Source organism: Dysidea avara, chromosome 5 (genome assembly GCF_963678975.1).
Source record: "Dysidea avara chromosome 5, odDysAvar1.4, whole genome shotgun sequence".
Taxonomy (NCBI): domain Eukaryota; kingdom Metazoa; phylum Porifera; class Demospongiae; order Dictyoceratida; family Dysideidae; genus Dysidea; species Dysidea avara.
Window position 1 is genome coordinate 16,454,147 of NC_089276.1, and position 24,231 is coordinate 16,478,377.

The window sequence follows — 24,231 nt, forward strand, 5'->3', positions numbered from 1 at the left end:
ATATGAATGATGTGTACTTTCCTGCAAAACATACCAATGACGGTAACAGTGATGGTTTCACTATCACTTCCAATAGGATTAGTGACAGTACATGTGTATGCTCCACTATCATCCAAAGTAATACTATCAATGGAGTAGTTAGCACGGAACACTGCAGTAGTACTAGTATGCTCCACTGCAGTAATACTAGTGGACTGTACTACTGGTCCATTATCCTTCCTCCATGTGAATGTGTCTGGGGGAGAACCTCGTGAGGTACAAGGCAAAGTGAGGGGAGAACCAACAGCAACTGTTACAGTAGGTAATGATGGAGGGTCTATCATCGGGGCAGCTGTGTAGAGAGACAAAAGGTGGTTATCAATGAGGTGATGGGTACCTACATATCGAGTGACTTACTTCTTCCACTAAAGTACACACCCAATTTAGTTGTTTGGTTCATCATTGAACTGTCCAGTATGACACATGTATAAACACCTTCTGCAGCTGGAGTCAAGGATGTTATACACTGCCATAAATTAATCACTCCAATAAAATTCATGAGACCTGCTATATGTGACTGCATTGGATTTGCCAAAGGCAATTCACATAGTCCATATGGTATTGGAACTCCATTAAAGTACCATAAACCCAGTGCAGTGTTATCATCACTACCAGCAGGTCCTAGTCCAGACACACAACGGGCAACCAGACCCATTTCAGTATCTCTGATGTTTGAGTAGTCAGTGAGGAGATTACTAGTTAAAATCTCATTACCACCAGTTAATACTCCAGTTATTGCAATACCTAATGTGAATATATACATAGCAATACTATACATACATAGCATTTACAATACAGCAAGGCCTATATAGGGGTGTCAGAACAAAAGTGAAAGCAGTAATACACAGTGTTATCTGAACTCCACTTATCCGAACTTTTGGATGTCAAAAGTGATTTTTCTATTAGAGTAGTGTGTGTGTGTTCTATTAGAGCAGTAAAATCATAACATTTGAATTGTTTGTAAAAATGTTAAATACACTGCTTTTAAGTGATTGTACACAATTTCAGAGTTGTGATTTTGAACACCAGATGGTCCTAAAGGGTTTGGATAACTGAAGTTCCGGCTCAGTATAGGATGTACCGAATGCTGCCAATAGTGCCAAAGACAACTGGTCAAGGGGGCTCTTTCCCACCACCAAGAAAAATTATGAAAATGTTATATTTTGAAATGTTATCTGAAGGTCTGTACTACTGTATTAAAGTGACATTAGCAGGATGTACAGTACGTATTCATTCTTCAATGTTAGAGACAAAACAAGAGTGGTTCTAAAGATTAAAATCTAATGAAGTTTAACAAATGTATCCATATTATCATACAAAATCCAGAAGGCACAACTGATATTTAGCTAACTGTAGCTATCACTCCATCCTGAAAATGGATGATTATAGTTATGATAGCGATGGCAAGGGATTTCAACCTTTTGGCGTAAGTCTCACAACTGATGAAGCTATATTGCTTTACCTTACAACTTCAGATCAGTACATATAGTATATATGGCATGTGGGTGGATCAAAGGCTGATCCCAGTAGTGCAAATTAGTTGTAAACCTGTTTACAAATGGTTGTGACTGGTTAAGAAATGGTTGTAACATGGATAAGTACCTCTTTTAGGTCACACAGTTGGGCAACTATTTTGACACCATAAATGAAGTACACCACACGTTCATTCATGGGAAATGTGCTGCCAATAAATAGGCTAGATTTCAATGAATTACCAAACCAGTAATTACCATAATGAGTATAACTATTCCTTAGGCACAGTACTAACTGATTATAAAAAAATGGCTTTCTTGCCCCTTCTATGTTACAAATGGGCATCTTTGATCCATGTGACCTCATACTGCAAAAGCTTTAAAACTGCAAAAGCTCAATTTGTATCTGATTTGTAAACACCCCTAATAAAAGAGTGAATGATCTTGCTATATGGGTCATTCCTGCCAAATCAACAAGGGATTGTAGGGTCACCTCTTGGATTTTGATGAAACTTAATGTGTCTTTAGTGCCCGTGGTGCTCATCACCCATACCAATTTTAACCCCATAAAACACATGGTTTTTGATTTATGACCACAAATAATTATTTGAAGATTTCATGAAGATTTGGTCCATCTCAAGTTACAAAATCAATTGTAACTTTGTACCATGTTAATATCTTAAGATAAAATTTTCACCAATTGAAGACTGCTGATTGACCTTTCAAGTGGTGTATAAATTATGGAATATCACCTTAATTAAGACAGAACGTACATAGTTGAAAACTTTAATTCTTAAATATTTCCAAAAATGAGTTTAAATTCTTTAAATTTTTTTACTGAATAATCATTGGGTCATGGTCTATGTTTGATAACTTTTTGCGGTGGGACCACAATGGGTTCAAGAAATATGCTATAGAATTTTTTACTCAATTATTGCTGTACGGGAGTATACATCTCCAGTAACCACTCCCATCTAGGTCATGCTATGTATGTCTCACATAATGGAGGTGTACAAGTATAGTGCAACCTGTATTTAATGACAACCTGTGTTGAAGGACCACCTTATAGAACTGTTAATTCATTGGTTGGACATTAATGTTATAGATCCAATGCAGCCATCCTGTCTGACAGATCCAAAAATGGTCTCGATAAACATGTGGACTTCAAAATAAAACCACGATGTGTCCAGAACATGTGAGCATTATACTTTTATTCAGAAGTATCTTCTTTATTAAGCCAAATCCCACCACAGTACACTAACATACATAGGCTAACTCCACACTACAGTACTACACGGGTGCATTGATACAGTGAAACTCCTCAAAAAGGACAGTGGATAACTAGGAGGATACTTGTTCACAGTCCATTTTAATAGTATACATGAATTTGGACCACTTCTAGAGCTTCTCTAATAATGAACATTTTATCATGGTCCCGTGCAGGAGAAGGGCTCCATGACACATGTACTTACTTGTAAGTCAACAGTGGCGTAGTTACCATTGATGCAACCGAGGCAGCTTCCTTGGTAAAAATGCTCAACAACAGCCTGAGCCTCGGTCTGAGTAGGCCTGATTTTTGGCACCCCGGATTTTCTACTCAAACATTGCATTACTGCACCACACATAATAGAATCCATGGCTGTAGTACTAAGCAGGGCTGGAGCCCATGGTGACATGGTGCTGGACCACTTTTCAGCTACTCAGTTGAATTCAGTTGTAAAAAGATCGAGATACTCTAATAGAGAAGCCATTGTAATATACTCTAATAAAGCATTCAGTATGGATTATAGTCACTGTTCTCATTACATTGCTTGGTCTAAATTTATGTTAATTGCTTTTGCATTACTTTTCAAAAGTTCCAATGAGTCAACTGCATGGTATTGCATTAAGCTATTTGATCATGCGTATCATGTATTAGCAGTTACAATAAAAAATATATAGCCTCCTCGTGCCATTTCAAAGCATATATTATCAAAATTTTCCTTGAGGGAGCATGCCCCCAGACTCCCTAGCCTGGCATGCTTAGCACATGCAGTTGAGCATCACATGAAAGAGATAATCTCTGACTTAAACATCACATCAGATAAATAAAAAGTATAGTGTGCATGACTATGACCTCCATTGCAGTCCATGGATGACCGAAAAGTATTCATACCCATACATACCTAGAATATTAGAAAAACATGTTCTGTATTCATGCAAAGGAAATAGTGTAAATATCCAATACCATAAATTTTGCATACGTATTTGTGTGAATTTAAGACTTGCTTGTACTGATCTTCAAAGTGCACATGGATGTAATATACTTGTAATACTGTAGTATAATTGCAGCAATTACTTTCACATGCTATACATACAGTGAAACCTTACTATAATTCCTGGGACCATGATAAAGTGTTTGTATTAGAGAAGTCACAGAAGTGCCTTAGATCCAATGTATGCATGCCATTAAAATGGGACCATAAACAAGTTTCCAGGTTATCAAGTTGACCATGGGTGTCTTTTTCATTGTACCTATGCAGCCATATACTGTATGTAACTTAAAGGTGTGGAATGGGCCTATGTGAGTGCACAGTAACTGATTTTATTTGAAAAGATGGAAAAATTATAAAACATTGACGTATACAAAATTCCACTGTATACCACAGCATGTTTAATTATCTCCTGAACCTAGGCTTGTGCAAGTTATGCCAGCATAATTTTGAGCAAAAATAGGCTAGCAAAAGCATCAAGCATTATGCCAGCATAATAGGACGATTTTCAAGAATTTTAATTAAAACATGCAATGCGCATGCCAAAAATACTACTCAAACATGAACACACTGCACATTATTACTGCATTTCATATCAAAACCTTGCAGTGTTATATATTTACTATTTCTTGACTGATTATTTACACTTTATGGAAATAAGATCGGGATACTCTAATAGAGCAGTCACTTACTCTAATACAGCAGTCACTTACTCTAATACAGCAGTCAGGAAATACAGATATACTATAATAAAACAGTCAGCTCTTAAGCATAATATTGATTTTAAGAGCATCATTTTGAGCATAATAGGCTGGATTTTTGAGTACTCCTCAAAAGCATAATAGGCAATTTTCAAAGCATAATTGGCTCAAGCCTACTTGAACTCATTGTGGTCCCATCACAAAAATTATATCAAACATAGACCATGACAGTGACTATTCACTAAAAATTCAAAGAACTTTAAACAGCAAATATTAAGAATTAATGTTTTTGACTAAGTTCTTTTCAACATAAATTAAGGTGATATCCCATAATTTATGCATACTTTCTTTGCGCAGCAAAGTTCTACATGTGAATGGAGAAGTGACACTGCAACTGCAACATACAATAGCTTGAAAAGGGGATGTGCTCCAGACTTAGTAGGCATATTAAAACAGAGTCCTGCAGACATATCTATAGTACTTCAGAAGCCCTAGGTATTTTATAGCTTAATATTTTCGTGGTTTTGTATGCTAATTGGATGGTTGCAGGTTCGAGGCTGCCCTGGTGGTCCAGTCATGGATTTTTCTCCTTTCTCCACCTTTTCAAATACACTTTATGTAACAACTCTAAATAGGCTGTAGGACCAGGTGTCCTACAAACCTTCAGCACTTGTGCCGTAAAGCCTTAATAAATAAATAAATTAAAAAATTATGTAAAAATATTATGCATGGTTTCTGATTGATCTTCTGAGCTGTACAATTGGTATTCAAAGGACAGCAACTGCTCAGACTTGTATTTGCAGCACCATGCCAAGAGCATATTAGCTTCCTGGGGATAAAAACTTAAAGTAATAGTTGTCATTCTCTCTGTTTGCAAGTGATGACTGTTCTATTAGAGTGTTTGACTGTTCCATTAAAGAATCTCAATCATTTTGAAATACTTTCCTGGTTTAATATTAACCTCAGACCTGAAGAGATTTCAGTATCCAGACATTCACTAGCTATCTAACTCGACACTAACTTTATTTATCATCAGAGCTTCTATAGGCACTATTTTCTTCCAATAATCATAATCAAGACACATGGCAGTGTGTAATGCAGCCAAGAAGCCAGCACACAACATCATGAGTATATTGACAGGAAGAAAGAAAACACAATTTTTGCACCTCCATAGCTCTGTGCTGCCTATATGAAACAAGACGATTTTTGCTGTGGACACATGCCCACCAGTGTCAGTACTCCACTTACCAAATTTAAGCAAAACCGTATCAAGTGTTCTCAAGATATGCAATTTCAAAACTTGGCTTAGTTTCTTCAGTGCTTTTCTTCTTATTTTTCTTCCTCTTTTCGCATGCTTACAAAAACTGCCATAAAACGCGAAGGACAGTGGAAATGGAAAATGGAATGGTCAAATTATCATACAAATGTATAGAATAAACAATTAGTTAGTGGCCACCTCTTAAGACCACCTTCTTGCAAAGACCAACTCTGTACAAATACCACATTGCAATTAGGCACCAAAGATAGTTAAAGCATACTTAATGACCTTATTAAAAAGACCACTTCATGTCACCTTTTATAAGATCACCCCTGTACAAAGACCACATGTACCTCTTCACATTGTAAACCTAGCTATGTTCAATGAGTAACACTATAAAAAAGTCTGAAGAGGGGGCACTGGCTCCCATGCCACCCACCCTGGATCTGCCCCTACTCCCTGTAGAAATTTTGGCTACATGTACACATTTCCCTGTAGAGCATTCAGCTGCAAACAATTCAGCCTGTATTGAGCTAATGATTAATCAACATAATTGTAATAATTACTGAATAACATTGTTAACTGTACACTTGTAGTATGGTGCATGGGCAGATCAAAGGCTGCCTCCAGTGTTACAAATCAGTTTACAAATAATTGTTACATGGCTAAGTACCTCCTTTTGGCCACACAGTCTGGCCACTAATTAGTTCAAAGACTTCAAACAAAACCAAAGACTAGACCAACACAGGAAGTCACAATACAAGGTTAATACATCAAGGACTGACAAGGAGGTGAATCGCTCTACAACGAATAAACACATAACACTGCACTCATCTGAATGAATGGAAAGTAGTACAACTGCTGGGCTGAGTTGCAATCGGTAGCTATCAGTATACCACATGCTCGTTAACCAATAAATTAAGCTAAATAAGGTTATTATAGCACTGCACCACTCAACAAATGAATATCAGACATTTCAGCTACACCTATCTGAATGATGCGAAGCAGGAGTGATTGGCATCGATGATGTCACCTTGGGGCTCGTGCATAACAAATGCGCTACCAATGAATAAACTAACTAACAATGATTTAACTAACCATCACGATAGTAATTAGTGAGTGAAAATCGTTCCTTGTACACAGCGCTCATCAGTAGCCAATATTAGCCTTGCGTTCTCATTCCTTCCATGTTACAAATGGGCACCTTTGATCCGCGCACGCCCCATACCACAAATCAGTTAGAACACACATATTTGTTTGTATCTGATTTGTAAACACCTCCATCCTCTGGCCTTCCGCCCTCAGGTGTCGTGTTTACAAATCAGAATCAAACCTCATGGGTGTGTTACAACTATTACATGTATAGCTAAATAAACAATTAAAATATTTCTCCGTCATATTCATAGCTAATCCTCATTCCTATAGAAAAGAATACTACAAATTAAACATAATACCCAAAGCTGCCAAAAGAAGTGATATCTAATCAAAACAGCCAAGCTGTAAAATGGGTGCGGCCTCCAAAAGCCAGGGTGAAAAAGATGTGAAATCTAAGGTGGCAGCCAACAAATGGCTGTGATGGTAGGTTAATGGCTAAAAATTAATAACAACAATTCAGGTAAATTTGCATTGCTTCTTCCAAGTTTCACTAGGATTCAGTACGAAATCCACCTGAATTGTCGTTATTAAATTTTTTGCCATTAACCTACCATCACAGCCATTTCTTGGCTGCCACCTTGGATTTCACATCTTTTTCACACTGACTATTTTGGAAGCCGCATCCTTTTTTACAGTTTGGCTGTTTTTGATTAGATCATCTTATCTCAAAATCAGATGGTGAGATGCGTTAGATAATACCAAATTCAATGATCAAAGCCCACCTAAACTGCTTTGCCATGCCTTGGTGCTAGTTGGCACATGACTACATGTGTCCTATAAAACTCAAACCCACAATGAAAAGCATTCATTCCATTGAGTGTATACTTGTAGCAAGGCTCTAATGCATTGTTTTTACTCACTGTCAGTAATCATTTCACTATCCAAAACAAGTTAGCTAGGGTCCGCAGCACGAAAAATCGATAATCTCCAATCAACTACCTAACTATTGTCATGTGTTAAGCTAAGTGTAATTTGAATAACACCAGCGTAACGGCCAAGTTTGTCACTTCTGGTGAAAAACGACACAAATGTCTTAAAATTACATGATTTTTCATTTCAGCGGTTTGTAGAGTTCTACGTATGCCATGATAGTCACTCTCAACATTGTTCAAGTAGTCTATCATCAACTCAAAGTATCAGTGTATGGTTTGATTTTATTGGTCAGTTTCTGGTGGCAGCACGATCTGTGCACCTTTTTGGTGGCAAACAAAATGTTTCTTTGTCTGGAGCAAAAGACAAGCAGAGCATGTGCAGCAACTACGCCGTGGGTCAGCAATGACCAGTACTAGGTGAATTACCTGCATGCGGAGTATGGTTATAATTAAAGCATGTTAGCCATCTGGCTTAGCCATCTGGCTTAGCCATCTGGCTTAGCCATCTGGCTTAGCCATCTGGCTTAGCCATCTGGCTGAGCCATCTATATGTTGAAATTCGGCCAAAATGATGTGATTTTTGCAAACAAATACCAGAATGGTTGATAAATCAGTGTAACAGTCTCCAACGGCAAGGATATGAAGCTTATAAACACCTAACAATACAGATATCTCACCCAGTAAACGCACAGAGAAATCCAATGTATGAAATAAGCACTCACATGATTGAAATTCAAATTGCAGAAATATCCATGAAATTGCCTTCATTTCTGAAAAGGAATCTTGAAGTGCACTTCTTTTGTAAATATTTGTGTTAACTGTTTACTCAGGCATGGTCTGGGCCAGTGCAGGTGTGTTTTATACTGTGATGACATCAAAGAGAGAGTCTTAGACTGCTGGAGTAATTGAGATACTGAACCCAATGCATACAAACTTGTTGTCATTTGATTTCAAATGATTTTAAGAATATTGGAATAGATTGTGACTGTATTTTCTGCGATTTGAATTCGATCATGTGAGTGCTTATTTCATGCATAAGATTGCTCTATGCGTTTACTGGGTGAGATATCCATATTGTTAGGTGTTTATAAGCATCGTATCCTTGCTGTTGGAGACTGTTACACTGATTTATCAACCATTATGGTATTTGTTTGCAAAAATCTTGTCGCTTTGGCCAAATTTCAGCATATAGATGCACTGTAGTTCAGTCAAATGGCTAACAAGCTTCAGTTATAACCACACTCTGCATGAATGTACTTTACCTAGTACTGGTCATTGCTAACCCATGGTGCAGTTGCTGCTTTGCTTGTCCTGTGCCTCAGAGGAAGAAATATTTTGTTTGTCGCCAAAAAGATGCACAGATCGTGCTGCCACCAGAAACTGACCAATAAAATCAAACCACGGAAACTTTGAGTTAATGATAGACCACTTGAACAATGTTGAGAGTGAATATCGTTGTATACAAAGAACCCTACGAGCCACTGCAATGGAAAATCACGAGATTTTAATACATTTGCGTCATTTTCTACCAGAAGAAAGTGACAATAGGCCCTGGCCTATTACGCCCAAAATTTTACCTTTTATGCTTTTGAGCATTGCTCTCAAAATTATGCTTTCAAAATCAAGATTATGCTCTAGAACAGACTGTTTTATTAGAGTATATCTGCCTTTCCTGACTACTGTATTAGTGTAAGTGACTGCTCTATTAGAGTATCTTGATCTTGTTTCTGCAAAGTGTAAATAACCAACAAAGAAACGGTTTAATAAGTTATATTACATGTTTTAAAATATGAAATGCACTAATAATACTATTGGCAGTGATTGTTTGCTTTCTTTTGGGCATGCGTACGGCGCATTTTAATTAAAGTTTCAAATAATATCGTCCCTATTGTGCTGGCATTATGCTTGATGCTTTTGGTCACCTATTATGCTTTAAATTATGCCGGCATTATCAGCCGGTGCCTAAGTGACAAACTTGGCTGCCACACTGGTGTTATTCAAGTTACACTTAGCCTAACACATGACAATAGTTAGGTAGTTGATTGGAGGATATCGATTTTTCGCATTGCAGACCCTAGGTTAGCCTTTGACTTTGTAACTATTATAACAAAAGTTGTGCTTATTGTGGAAGAAATTTACCTCATTATGCTGCTAATTAGGTTTCATTATGCCAGCATTATGCTTATGCTTTCATCTCCTATTATGCCTAGATTTATGCCAACATAATCGACACAAGCCTATCCATGAAGGTATGCACAATTTTTTATGATACTTTTTAGTAGAAGCATTGTGGCAGCCACCACGGGAGCCCCACTATAAACAACTATCATACTATGCGATAAAGATATGTAAAAATCATTACTTATAAGCACAAAATGATTGCTTATATTGGTTAGTGAAGTCTTAGCACAAAGTACATATGTATGTACCTGATATACGAAGTGTTAATGGTCTACTGGTATAGTTAACACCACCAATAGTTACAGCACAAGTGATGGTACCAGCATCCTCTGCAGTTAGATCATCACCAGTTACACTTTGTGTTGCCTGACCAGTAGGAAAACATGTTGGATTACCACTATTATGAGCAGGATGAGTGTAACATCCTGTAGTGTTCCACTGGTAGTTGGTCACTGTAAATGATGGCCCATTACTTGATGTCGCCATACATATCAGAGTGACACTACTCAATATGGGATAGTCAAATGTGTTAGCAGATCCACTAACTGGTGTACCAGCTGGATTACTCATTATAGTCACCAAAATAGCTGTAAAAAGCACAATAATTATGTGAGAATATATATAAACCAGGAGATAGCTACATGTATAATTCTACAAGTACTGTATAAGGCAAAAAATTAAGAATTTTAAATTCGATTCAGGATCATAGAAAAAAGTAGGGAAACAAGGGAGGTCACCTATATTCTAGTGGAAATTTAATCCCTAATTCAGTCATGGTAGACAGACTGAAGTAGGGATTAACAATGTCTACTAGTATATCTGCAGATGTAGGCAACCTTCCTTGTTTCCCTACTTTTTTCTATGACCCTACATATGTAATTTACTTAAAATTCTTAATTTTTTCCTTATACTTGTTTGTTTATTTTTGTACCATTATTCTGACTGGTGAACCCATCAATTGAAACAATGGCGCCAAAGATAATATTTTCGACTGAACGCACCCCAAATATAAATTGCTGACTCGAAAGTAAAGTGACTATTATGCTTTGTTTTTAGCCATTACACAGTGCTACAAATGAAGAACAAATAGGAGTAGTGCCTCAGCAACCAATCCAGTCACCTCGAAAAATATGGACGATTTGTGCTCCCTAATTAACAATCAATTACTGACTCGAAAGTGAAAATAGCTATTATGCTTTACTTTCAGCTACGTTCAGCCCATTTAATATCACTACAAATGAAGAACAGTAGAGGAAGTGCCTCTGCAATCAATCCAGTCACCACAGAAAATATGGATGATTCCCATAGGGAAACCACTGTGCTACTGTGAATCGACACCTTTGGCTGTTAGTAAAAAAATGGGACACAAAGGAGGACAAAGGTAAGTCCATGATGTGTATGCATTGTACATACTGCGGTATGCCAAAGGCACATCTTGGGACAAAGCAACGTCGAACAGTGAAAAAATCAAGCCCATAGCCTTAACCATTGTCTAGTTGAGTTTGTTTGAAGGCATCAGGCAGTTAGTCAGTCAGTAGAAAATTCCACTGAACAGAAAAATAAAATTTTGTAGCATTCTATGAGAATATTATGCCATTAAAATTCCCAAAGTTATGCCAGCATAGAACCCTCATCTAAATTTACAGTAGTGTAAGCATTTTAAAAACATGTGACATCTACATAATATTATGTGCATGTAGCATTTGTGCCTTGATATGGTTTTCTTGTATGACTAGTAAGATAAGGCCAGGAGATAAGGCCAGATAAAGGTAAGGCCAGGAAAAGTTACTAGGCTTTATCTGGCCTAGTAAGATAAGGCCAGATAAAGGTAAGGCCAGGACTCTTGTAGGCACATATCACATGTAAGCTTGTTATTTTGGCATAAAATGGTGATTGTACAATGCATTGTTTAGCCATTAACTTTTCAATTGAGATCAGGTAGGCTGGCAATTGCAAGTAGGCCAAACAACTAGGCCATAATCATGTCTCCTGTATCTCAAAGATGGTGGATCTGACTAACTTGGTCACTTTTCTCCAGGTATGCTCAAGTTCTACTGAATTGTTTTGAACATTATCATTCACAGACAGAATGAACATCTACTGTAATTACATCACCATGTTGTGAGGATGAGCTGGCTACTCAGTGCGGCAGCCTTAATATACGTATATATATATATATATTTATATTGACAACATTTTCATCACCACCAGCCAGATAGCAAGCAATTGCAGATTAATTTCAAACACTTGCAGTGAACATCCAGTTGCATTGCTATGCTATAAGGAAGAACTGGCTATATTTTCTTCTCGGATGGCACAGCAACCCAATATAAAATTTGTGTTTTGATCAACACAACAATATCATCACCAGCAGCCAGATTGCAAGCAGCCTCAGATTCATTTCAAACTTCAAGGCCGGAGGAGACGGTCCGGGTGGTCAGTCCTGAGCCGGACCAATAATCTGGAGTTGAACCGACTAGCTGACCAGCTCGAACTACATTATTCTCATGCAATCTTTGCGGAACGATCACATCTACATATGTAGCTACGTACATTTTACAGATGTTATTGAAAATGCATGACCAGTAGTTACCTAGTTTCACAGCCTAACTAAAGCACAGAACTACACGTATAGTACCTCCAATTACCATACAGTACAACATAGCATTCGTATCGTTTTGTACAGAAATGATTGTGGGTTCTACGTACAGTATCACGTGTGCTGACAGTTGGCATTTATCACGTGTAAGGCAGGTGCCTTTTTTGATTCTAAACCAGCACACTTATATCACAATTCAATCTTCATAAAATAATCATTAGCATTCCTTGGCTTGTCTCTCTTGGCTTCTTTTACTGGGCGAAGGGCTGGCAGTGACAAACTAGATGACTCATTCCGCGGCAAGAAGCTGTACACCTATACATTACACGGTGGTCATTTGGATGAGATGTTGAGTAGAATTCACTCCTCTTCAACTACCCATTCGTCCTGTTGAGATACCGAGCAAACTCTCAGTCTCACCCACATCGCGCCATTTTCGAATACTGATTGGTCTCGTGACTGTCCACCAGTATATTTACGTGATGATCCGTTCACTTCATACAAACCAGTATAGTAGTACTATATTTTTGTAGCTGTGTAGCTTTTTATTGTGGCTGTGTGAATTCACTGTATAGTAATTATATCTTAGCTAAAGGGGGCCATGCTGCATGGGTTCCCTGCGAAATTTGGGGGGAAAGTTGCAAGTTGCTAGGTAGTTTTACTTTAAAATTTAGCATCAATTTTAAATTTTAAGGTATTTTCAAGCCTTTAAATTGAAAAAATTCTGCAGCTCCTGGGGGTTGCACCCCCAGACCCCCCTTGAACTTCTAATTGCTAGCTAACTTCTAATTGCTTGCTAACTTCTAATTGCAAGTTTCATGCTGTGCATGTCCCCTAAATGTCAGGTCTACAATTATACATAGTATAGAAAGTCTGAAGAACAACAGATAGGTTTGAACATATTTATATAGCTAGCTAGCAGTGAAATATCACTAAATTGCATATCTGAGTGTCTAATTTTCAAAAAGTTCCTGTGGGGGCATGCCCCCAGACCCCCCTAGAATGCTCGCGCTTCACACTTCGCACAGTGTACAACAGCTCCTCTCATTGGCATGTGTATAGTAGCGATTTGAACATTATAGTCAATGGCCTGACCAACTCAATTTTCCCTCCTCCGGCCCTGAACTTGTAATAAGGACTTGGAGAGCATCCAAGTGCATCACCATGCTGTGAAGGAGGGTTGATTTTCTCTTCTTAAATGGCACAACAATCCAATTGTAGAAATTTGTATTTTTATCGACGTGACAATTCAACCAGTTAGCAAAACAATCGCAAATCAATTCCAAACTTGCAGTATAGATGGAGAGAACATCCACTTTCATCACCATGCTGTGAGGAAGATCTGGCTTTTCACTTCTGAGATGGCAGGATAGCCCAAACAAATAATTTTACATTTTGAAAGAGATAAAAATGTCATTACCATAGTAAACTGCCTCAGATTAATTTCAAACTTTCAGTTGGGTTGCTATGCTGTGAGGAAGAATTGGCTCCTCTCTTTTCAGATAGCATGGCAGCTGAATTATAGAACCTAGTATTTTTATTGATGTGAAATTTCATCACAACCAGTCAGATAGCAAGCTTTCTCATTAATTTCAAACTTGCTGTAGGGCCTGATTGAACATCCAATTGCATCACCATGCTGTGAGAAAGAGCTGCTCCTCTCTTCTTCAACCCAGGTATAGAAGTTCCTTGAGAATTTTGTATGTTGGATTGCTGAATACTGTAAGTTAGTCTCTTGTAAACATTGATTCACAGAAAAGAACAGCATAAGAATCACACATAGTGACACACATAGTAGAGCATCATACTCACATAAACGAGCACTTTGTGATAAAAGCACAAAACTTTACATATTCCTATAGTCTGTACACCTGATCACAAGTTTGAGAGGTGCAGCTATCACAAATTTGACCTTCAATCTCCTTTACAGCTCATGTTATCTTCAGTGTCCAAAATAGTTACCTTTGTCTATATTACAGTACATCCATAAAACACTCAATTTGTTCAAAATGGGTGTCAAATTGAAGATCTTTATCCAAGAAACAAGTTGATGCTTGTTGCAAGTTCATAGCGCATACCATTCCAAAGTTATCATCATTTATATGAGATACAAGTACGTACATATACTGTATGTGACTGGATTTTGGAAAAACAATCACATTAGAAGTTTCGAGATAAATGGTTTTAAAGAATTCAAGTCAGCATAACTTGCCAAGGATAGCAAGCATGCATATGAAATTTACACAAAAGATGGATCAATCTATTACCTTACAGACCACTTCCAGTACTTGTAGCTGCTGGTAGAGTTTCCCACCAAATAAGATAGAAAATCTGAGCAGTTGGATGAGTGAAGTAGTATCATGAGTGCTCACCAAGGGGTGTAGGGTGGGGGTGTAGGGTGGGGGTGTAGGGTGGGGGTGGGGTGGTGGGGTGGGCAAGAGATAGGCTTCAAAATGGAGGCAGACCATGATAGGAGTCCAGACACGAGATTACAGGACTTTGCTGGCTCCTTAAGTTAGTGGCTGATATGTAGCAAAATCAAGAGATAAAAACTTCTGGCCAACATTGTCAGGCCATCCACCAGTAAACCACTGATTCTTGCCAAGTCAGACCCTTCACAGCGCCATTTGAGATCTCTACACCACCCAGAAAAGACGTCTGTTAAAACTAGGGACCCGCCGATTATGCTGGCATAATCATGAGCATAATAGGTACCTGAAAGCATTGAGCATAATAAAGTGAGTCATACTACAAATCCTTGATAGTCATAATACATGCCACAGAAAACGATTGATATACTCTAATAGAACAGTCAACAACTCTAATAGAACAATCAGGCAGCTGACTGTTCTATTAGAGTATATCGATCTTCTCTGTGTAATGCATTTGGAAGAGCAAGGATGTGCTTCTGCCATTTATTATGTGCCCATAACTGCAAATGTATTAGCAAAACATGGGAAATGAGGCTAAAGCTTGAGCATAATAGGAAAAATAATTTGAGTTGTGCAGCATAGCATAATAGGTAACAATTTGAGCATAATAAGCAGGTTTCTAGAAACCAGTTTGAGTAGTACTGAGTGTCAAAATTAGTAGTACGATAGTGTGGCTATCCACTGGTGGTGTTAGTTTGATTTTGCCTGATGTGCGATTTAGATCGGCTTTGTAAAATCTGGTCACATAATTATGTTATGCATGGATATGCAACCTTTGTCCAGTTGCACAACCACCTAGGATCTTGGGCTAGATATGATGCAATGGAAATGCATGTACACTAGAATGTCATGTTCAGCTATACTATAATTTTGCTTTGTTGGCTATCCTGCTCACATGAATCAAATGTTACAAGTAGCTATTGCTACTCTATGTGATGTATAGCTGTATGGTAAGTTTAGCAACATGTTTATGTACCTACTACATGATGACTCACAGGCTTTACATGACTACCTCAAATGTTACTAGGTCTATAGCTACTTTATTCTTTGGTAATTACTCCAACTTATTCTAATAATGATAATTCAATTATCAATGAGCTTATTAAAAGTTTGAATGGCCAAATTCTTTTCCTGCAACTTACCTGTATGATGCTATCAAGCAATGCATATTATAGCTCCTCCAAAGGTAATTACTGCTTGAAGCCTACTGCAGAAGATTCTTGTAGCATACAGCAAGATACTGCTGTTCATAACTTTCTGGTGCTTTTGGCTTGCTGCTTCTGCTGGTGCTTGCAGCTAACTGCTGCCATGGCTGCTGTGGCTGTAAATGGTAGTGCTTCTTACAGCTTGCATGTATGCATGCTTCTACAGTACTTCTTACTTCCTACAGCTTGCTTTCACAATACTGTTTGCAAGCTGGCTGCTGCTGCTTATAACTTGCTGTTACAGCTTGCAACTTGCTGCTGCTACTACCGTCGTCTGCTGCAAGTACCAAATAACAGCTACAAGTTAAAAGCTAGCTTGCAAGCAGTAGTGATAGTGATAGCAATCTGCAAACATGCAAGCTGTAAGATACATTAACATTTATATACAGCCACTACAGCCATGGCAACAGTTAGTCGGCAGTAGCAGCAAGGTAAAAGCATGCAGCAGCAAATTACAAGCAGCGGCAATCAAAAGCCTGCTACAAGAAACAACAAGCTACATACAAGCAGCTTCTATAGCAAGGGTATGTAGCTACAGCTGAAGCAAGCTATACTAGCAGCCAGCCAGTCATTGCAGCCAGCCACAAGCTCAGCTACTGCTGTTGTTGTTGCTGCTGCTGCTGCTGCTGCTGCTGCTGCTGCTGCTGCTGCTGCTGCTGCTGCTGCTGCTGCTGCTGCTGCTGCTGCTGCTGCTGCTGCTGCTGCTGCTGCTGCTGCTGCTGCTGCTGCTGCTGCTGCTGCTGCTGCTGCTGCTGCTGCTGCTGCTGCTGCTGCTGCTGCTGCTGCTGCTGCTGCTGCTGCTGCTGCTGCTGCTGCTGCTGCTGCTGCTGCTGCTGCTGCTGCTGCTGCTGCTGCTGCTGCTGCTGCTGCTGCTGCTGCTGCTGCTGCTGCTGCTGCTGCTGCTGCTGCTGCTGCTGCTGCTGCTGCTGCTGCTGCTGCTGCTGCTGCTGCTGCTGCTGCTGCTGCTGCTGCTGCTGCTGCTGCTGCTGCTGCTGCTGCTGCTGCTGCTGCTGCTGCTGCTGCTGCTATAATTGCTGTTGCTGCTGTATGCAGTTGGTTGCCATTGCTGCTTGTAATGTATGGCTGTGGTAAGTTGGTAGTTGTAACAACTTAATGTTTTGCTTTTCTTACAGCCTGCTGCTTATGGATCTATACCTTCCTGTCTCGAGGTCATTCAGCTAACATAATAATTGTTCTACCATTAGTATCAAGCCAAACTCTGGGATTGATTATGGCCATAACTTGTTTGATACAGTATTTGAGATACAAAACTCCATAACTTATGATGGCCACATGTTTCTTTCAGACAAAGGTTGCTGAAAGCAATAATTTTATTTCCGTGTATAAAAGGCATGGTTTAGGTTGTAAGACTTATATATCTATCAATAATTGCTGTATATTATAAACGTATAGCCTACAAAATTCCGAAACATAAATAGTCTGAGTGGTTATGCCATCAGGCTTCCCCACCTCTTGTACTCCCTTGGATGTGTCTCTCTTAAGGCCTTTTTGGCAAATCTCAAAAGGAGTACAAGATGTAGGGATATCGGGATCATAGCGCCAGCATTGATAACAGATTTTGCTGATCATCAGATTAAAATTCATATAAAGGCCAACACCAATAACTGATCCAATGTTTAAATTTCACACATATATTGTAAAATTTTGCTATTTTAAAACTTTATTTTTGTCTTATATTTATGAAAACAATAGCACTGAGGGCAATAAAATTAAATGATCTGCTAATAATTACTGATACTGATTATTGCTGAACATTTAGCCAATGAACTGATTTCCATTATTTACCAATTAATCAGTGCATCGTTATTATACAAGTACACAGAAAACTTTGGAATTTTCAACTAGAGTAGGGATCATAGCACATTGATAAAAAGTACTGAAACAAGCTGGAGTAGTGCACGATATAAGAAATGTTATATCCATGAAGAATTCTGCCGTATGCCATAAGGCACCTCTCGGGCCAAAGCAACATCGAACAGTGAAAAAATCAAGCCCGTAGCCCTAGCTGTTATCAAGTTATGCTTGTCTGAAGACATCAGTCAGTCAGTCAGTCAGTCAGTCAGTCAGTCAGTCAGTCAGTCAGTCAGTCAGTCAGTCAGTCAGTCAGTCAGTCAGTCAGTCAGTCAGTCAGTCAGTCAGTCAGTCAGTCAGTCAGTCAGTCAGTCAGTCAGTCAGTCAGTCAGTCAGTCAGTCAGTCAGTCAGTCAGTCAGTCAGTCAGTCAGTCAGTCAGTCAGTCAGCCAGTCAAGCAGTCAGTCAGTAGAAAATTTCATTAAATAAACTATTTTTAAAATTCCGTAGCAACTTGTTGAAAGTGTCTCGTGTCAATCTGAAAGCTTGTTTGGGCTTAGTTTTACCTAACCAATACTGTCTCCTTGTTGTCAGAGAAAAATGAGGCTGGTTTTTGGGTGAACTTATTTCATGGACCATGCCTACTCCTTTGTGGCCCATACTATGCAGTACTATCGTACTGTATGATATAAATATATACGTAGCCATCTATATGTCTATGTGTACATCTTGCATACTATCATCTAAATTATACTTACAGTACTGCTCAAATGTAACGTCATCTCGCAGGAGTGAGAGTGATTAAGAAACTCGCTAATTAAAGTGTGTGGTGCCTGTTTTGCTTGCGAGTATTCATCCCAAATGAAACAAGATGAATACTCGTGAGTGAAACAGGTGCCATGCCCTTTATATAGCGAGTTTTTAATCACTGGCAGTCTCACGAGACGACATTACATTTGAGTGGTACCGTATATCAAGACACATGATAGTGTGTTGTGTGGCCAAGAAAGCCGGCACACCACACTGTGAGTATATTTACAGGAAGAAACAAAACACAATTTTTACTTATACGTAGCTCCATGCTCCCTTCTTGAATTGGAGTCATTTTATACTGCAAACACCTGCCACCTTCAGCACCCCACATACTAAATTTGAGCAAGATTGCCTAACACAATGGTGAAATATGAGCCTTCAAAATTTGGCTTAATTCCCTTTTTTTTTTCTTTCTTCATTTGGGGGCTCAAGGAGTGGGGAGACTTAGATTATTCTTTTTGCAAAAATCATTATAAAATGCAAAAACGTACCTTGATTTCTTGAGCTTTGGTACACTTTAATAATGCATTGTGGCACAATCACATACCAAGTTTGGCACAAATCTGATTAATAATCATAGAGCTATGGACGATTATTTACATTAAAAAAGGCTGACATGCTGTCATGCCTACAAGGTAAACCGCTTATGGAAATAACTTCAAAAATCAGTATGCATATAGGTTAGCCATCACATTGACAGCTATTGAGTTACAAGGCAAAAACTGAACAACTGCACATTGGAGTCGAAATGCTCTAATAGAACAGTCACCATGGGGGGAAAGGTGCATGAAAAACATCGAAAAAACTTACCAAGTTTTAAACCAGGGATCTCCACACTGAACACCCAAATCCATAACCACTGTTCCACTGCTATCACGGTTATTCACCTCACTTAATTTCTACTTTATAAATGAAACTTCTAGCTAAAATCTACTCAACAGTAAAAGTTTATAATTTCAAAGATCTATCATTTAAAATCTAGAACATTTTATGTTTGTTCTATTAGAAATCCTCAAAAAAAATGTGTGCTCTACTAGAGTATTACAAAAGTAATCAAACAAACTCTGCAATACAATACCACCGTAACTTCTCCAGTATTCCATCAAATCGAAGCTGATATTATAGCCATTTTGGGTACTGATCAGCAGGGTAATACACTACAATCAAGACCCACTCGTATTAATCGCCATCATTATAATAAGTGCTGTACTAGTAAAATTTGTGACAACAGGCTGCATTCTAGCATAAGGCGAGGCAAACTTGAGTTGTTTCTCATCCCCGCCCGCATTCCTTTTTACCCTACCACCTCTAATTTCATTATTGTTATTATCAATCATGTGCACACTTATTTTGATGCTATCATTTTAAAGCACAGCGAATGTCACTTGCACCTCGCAAAACGTAAGTACCAGTTTAGTAACCTATATAGTAACAGTTGGAGTATTTTCTTTAATAATGAATAATGAAAAATGACTTCATGCCTGCATGGAAATCCAAATTTTGCGGATGAGAAACAAGTAATCAAGTTTGCCTGGCTTAAATAATAGCTGGACGTCAAGAACCAGGGTTCTCACACAGGATTTAGAAAACTCAAAGGCCCTGGACTATAAAGGGCCTGAGGGTTTTCTAAATCCCATAGAACCCACTGGTTCTTGACATCTAACTTATTTAGACTACAACTTGTTATTGTATCTTGAGTTGACAGCTGCTTGTAAACGAGATATGTATGGCTAATTATTGGAAACAAGCCCTCTACATGGTGGACCTCAGCGTGGCTGTTGCCACCTGTTTAAACGTCCATGCATTTCCAATGTTACAGGCGCGTTCTATATTTTGAAGTACTGGACTCGAGCGGCTGGACTTCAACTCATTGCTGCTGTTGTTGTGCCTCAACAGCTGGTTGTAAACAAGTAATGTAGTGTTGATTAGTACAAACAAGCCCATTACACCTCCCTCTAATTCAGTATGGCTGTTACTAGCCATTTAAACGCCAGTGTGTTGCCAATGTTACAGTCACATAGTTATTGTGTTTCGTATTGTCTCAGAGCGTAGTGTCTATTGGACATGAGTGTGGCTCAACGAGATTTAGAGACCACGTTTTCAGCCAATCAAATTTCAGTATCAAACTTGTTGTAGTCTACAATTGCTTTGATAAAAAATGAACAACTGAATGCAACTTATCATGTTTTTCATGAAAAATCAAGATACTTTAATAGAAAAGTCACTGCAAAACTAAAAAGACAAATAGTACAGTCATGCATATCTAACTTGGAAGGAATTTACGTTGTTATAAACACTATTGCAAATAAATACAAGCACTTTATGAGGCCATAGCCATGAATAAGCAAGCACGAAGTTATAGAGCAATAATATTATCAGTTTTAGATATCCTTTTGCTTTTGTATCGGATTGGTATGTATCAAGACACACGGTAGTGTGTCGTGCGGCCCAAGAAACCGGCGCGCCATACCGTGAGTATATTTACAGGAAGAAAGTAAACGCGATTTTCACACCTTTGTAGCTCCGTGATTCCTTATCCTATTGAAACCAAAGCTGCTACAGAACTGCCCGCTATGTAGGGGAGTCCACATACCAAATTTGAAGAAATCGCTCCAGCCATTTCCGAGATACGAGCGGCTAAAGTTTGGGTTTTTTTCTTCTTTTACTTCTTCTTTTCACACACTTTGCAAAATCCGCAATAAAACACGAATGCGTGCTTGGATCTGGCTGAAATTTGGCACACTTAAAGGGCTCATTAAGGCGAATCTCAGTACCACGTTTGGTAGGAATCCGATGAACATTCACGGAGTTATGACCGATTATTTGCGTAAAATAAGGTTGACGGTCTGTCACGCCCACAGGGTAAACCGCTTGAAGGAATGAGCTGAAAATTGCTATGTAGATGGAGTAACTATCGTAGGAGTGCCTTTTTGTGGTTTGAAAGGAATCCAGTTAAAGGCCATCGAGATATGACATAAAACCCAACCTATGTCACAATTACGTGATCGACATTTATGAATAAAAAAACTATTAGTTTTCATGCCTACCAGGCAAACCGCTTAGAACAGTGAGCTGAAAATCGGTGTGTAGCTGGAATAATTATCATAGAAATTCCTTGCAGTAGTACAGAAGAATCGGATTACAAACCACTGAGTTATGATCGAGGGGTCCGCCACGCTTTAAATCTAACTTATCCGAGATTCAAATCTCTTGGAATCCCCATGCAATCTACAAGAATCTTCTCAAATCTCTGAATCTCTGTGAAATCTGCAAAATCCATTAAAATCCATGGAATCTTTAAAACCTTCCTAATCTTCGTGACAACCTTTTGCAATCTTTAAAATCTCGCTGAAATCTTTGAATCTGAGACTACCACAATCAAATCTTAATCTTCTTGTTAGTAAATTTCAGTAAACGTTTGGATATTTTACTCAAGCTCTTGCTTGTTAACACGTATTCTTGCGGCTGTCTTGCACCTAGGCCTGTTCGTCCACGTGTACTGTGCGATTATTGGGTTCTTGCAGTCTACGTATATTGCCAGAGATATAGCCAGTTGTTCCCGAGGTTGTTTCTTCTTCGCAACGCCTTTAGCTACTTGACGAACTCGTTGGGACAAGCTAGTTAGTGACCCTGACTCGGATCTTTGTTATAAGTGAGTCTACATACTGAATTCACACCTGTGAAAAGAGTGAGCATGGTGCATTACGGATTCATATTGCTCCTGACATAATAGCCAAGATAAAACTCCAATAGCTAACAGCTACATCTCTTTAGTGAGCTCTTTAGCTAAATCAGGAGTAGCTATAGCACGTCTCATCAATATTCACATTCTTGAAAATCATCATGCAGTAATTATAATCAACACATCTCAATCTCTATATTCTAGATATAGTATAGACCTCGATATAGACTAGCCAACATTCATGCAGCAAATGAAAAGTTTAGCTACACATGTGGGACCCCTGCTTTTTGTGATACGAGTAGTGATATTTGCTATGTAGTTTAATTTGTTATCCCACTCATATGGGACCTCAGCTGTGAAGGCTACTGAAAGCCTTTGTCAGTATAGGGAGTCAGAGACATGCTGGCAAGAAGAATACAGAGAAGACTAATAATCCCTGCTATGGCTTCATAACCATAGGCACATGTCTTGATTGTATGTGGCTGTGGATCAAGTCACAACACGGTTGACTGGAGTCTCTGAAATCTTAAGGTTTTGGTTACAAGAATTTGCATGCTTTTGAATATTCCTGCACTGGTATCTTGTGCCAGCATCCCACAACATTAAGCTCAGGTATGAAAGCTTAGTCCAATTATAATTAGCTATGTAGCAACATGCACTATGTAATGTGTAAGCTTAACTCTACCATGCCAGCAAGTAATGTGTCCAAATGATATCACACTCTTAGCTGAACAGATTCGAGCAGATTAAATTACTATCTCATCTATTATTGTTTAGTGAAAGATAACAGGAGATGGAGCAGCAACCTCAGGAACTATCCACTACCAGTTTGGAAGTTGATATACTTGTGCTGAACGCATCTGATACCATCTGATACCTGATACCTTGAAATGCATGAACGCATCTGATACCTTCGCTTAGCTGAGTTTATGTACGTATGTATATACATACAATCAAGACTCACGGTAGTGAGTCGCGCGGCCAGTAAAGCAGAAACGCGCGCCGCAGACAATAAATGACGCGACCACTACGTGAGGATTTTACAAGAACGAACGTTCTCAAATTTGGCCTTCCTGTAATCCACCCGTCACTTACGCTATCCCTCTGAAACTCTGGAGTTGAACTCATCGTGTCACTAGTAACTACCACACAAGCAGTGAAGCAAATCCATGCCGATTGTTTCGTGATCGAGATTGCCGACATGAAAGGGGACGTTTCATTTTTTTTTTAATTTTTTTTTTTTTATCGCATGCGGTTAGACGCAACCGCAGGTGTATGCCTTGCGTTCCTTTGTGCATTCCGAACATTGATCGCCCTGTTATCGCTTCAGTATTCACTCAATCACCTCAAGATTCACATCATCGATTTCACCATACATGATTACCCTACAGTCGTGATTTCAGCACCAAACGAAGTTTCAGTCGTCCTCAGTCGACCTAGAGGCCAAATACAAATCCCAGATTGTTGTTTTCCGCAATACTCGCTGGCATGTAGGGCAATGTGTCTTTAAACTGTTCTGAAAGTTTCGTTCAGATTGAAACATTTGTTTTCGAGAATGGCTAGTTTGAAATTTGAATTTAGTCGCCCCCACGTCATTTGCTCTCTAAGAATTTTACTCGGAATTTAAAGAATGACGCAGAGCACAACTGCGGTCTCTGGGTATTGATGAACTGGCGCTCTATGTAGTTAATCAGTACATATAGCCACCAAGAAGTGTGCTGCCATAGATTATAGTCCATAGATATAGCTAATCTATGGT

At 38.8% G+C, this 24,231-nt stretch overlaps 1 protein-coding gene across 1 annotated transcript in view; it reads right to left on the minus strand.

Annotated features, from left to right (window-relative positions):
* LOC136256841 (uncharacterized) overlaps positions 1–24,231 on the minus strand; it is a 78,616-nt gene that overhangs the window by 22,548 nt on the left and 31,837 nt on the right. The window contains exons 4-6 of the mRNA XM_066049899.1: positions 10,179–10,517; positions 397–783; positions 35–331 (exon numbers count right to left, since the gene is read on the minus strand). Coding sequence (XP_065905971.1) covers positions 35–331; positions 397–783; positions 10,179–10,517 — 1,023 coding nt within the window. The remainder of the gene's footprint in view (positions 1–34; positions 332–396; positions 784–10,178; positions 10,518–24,231) is intronic.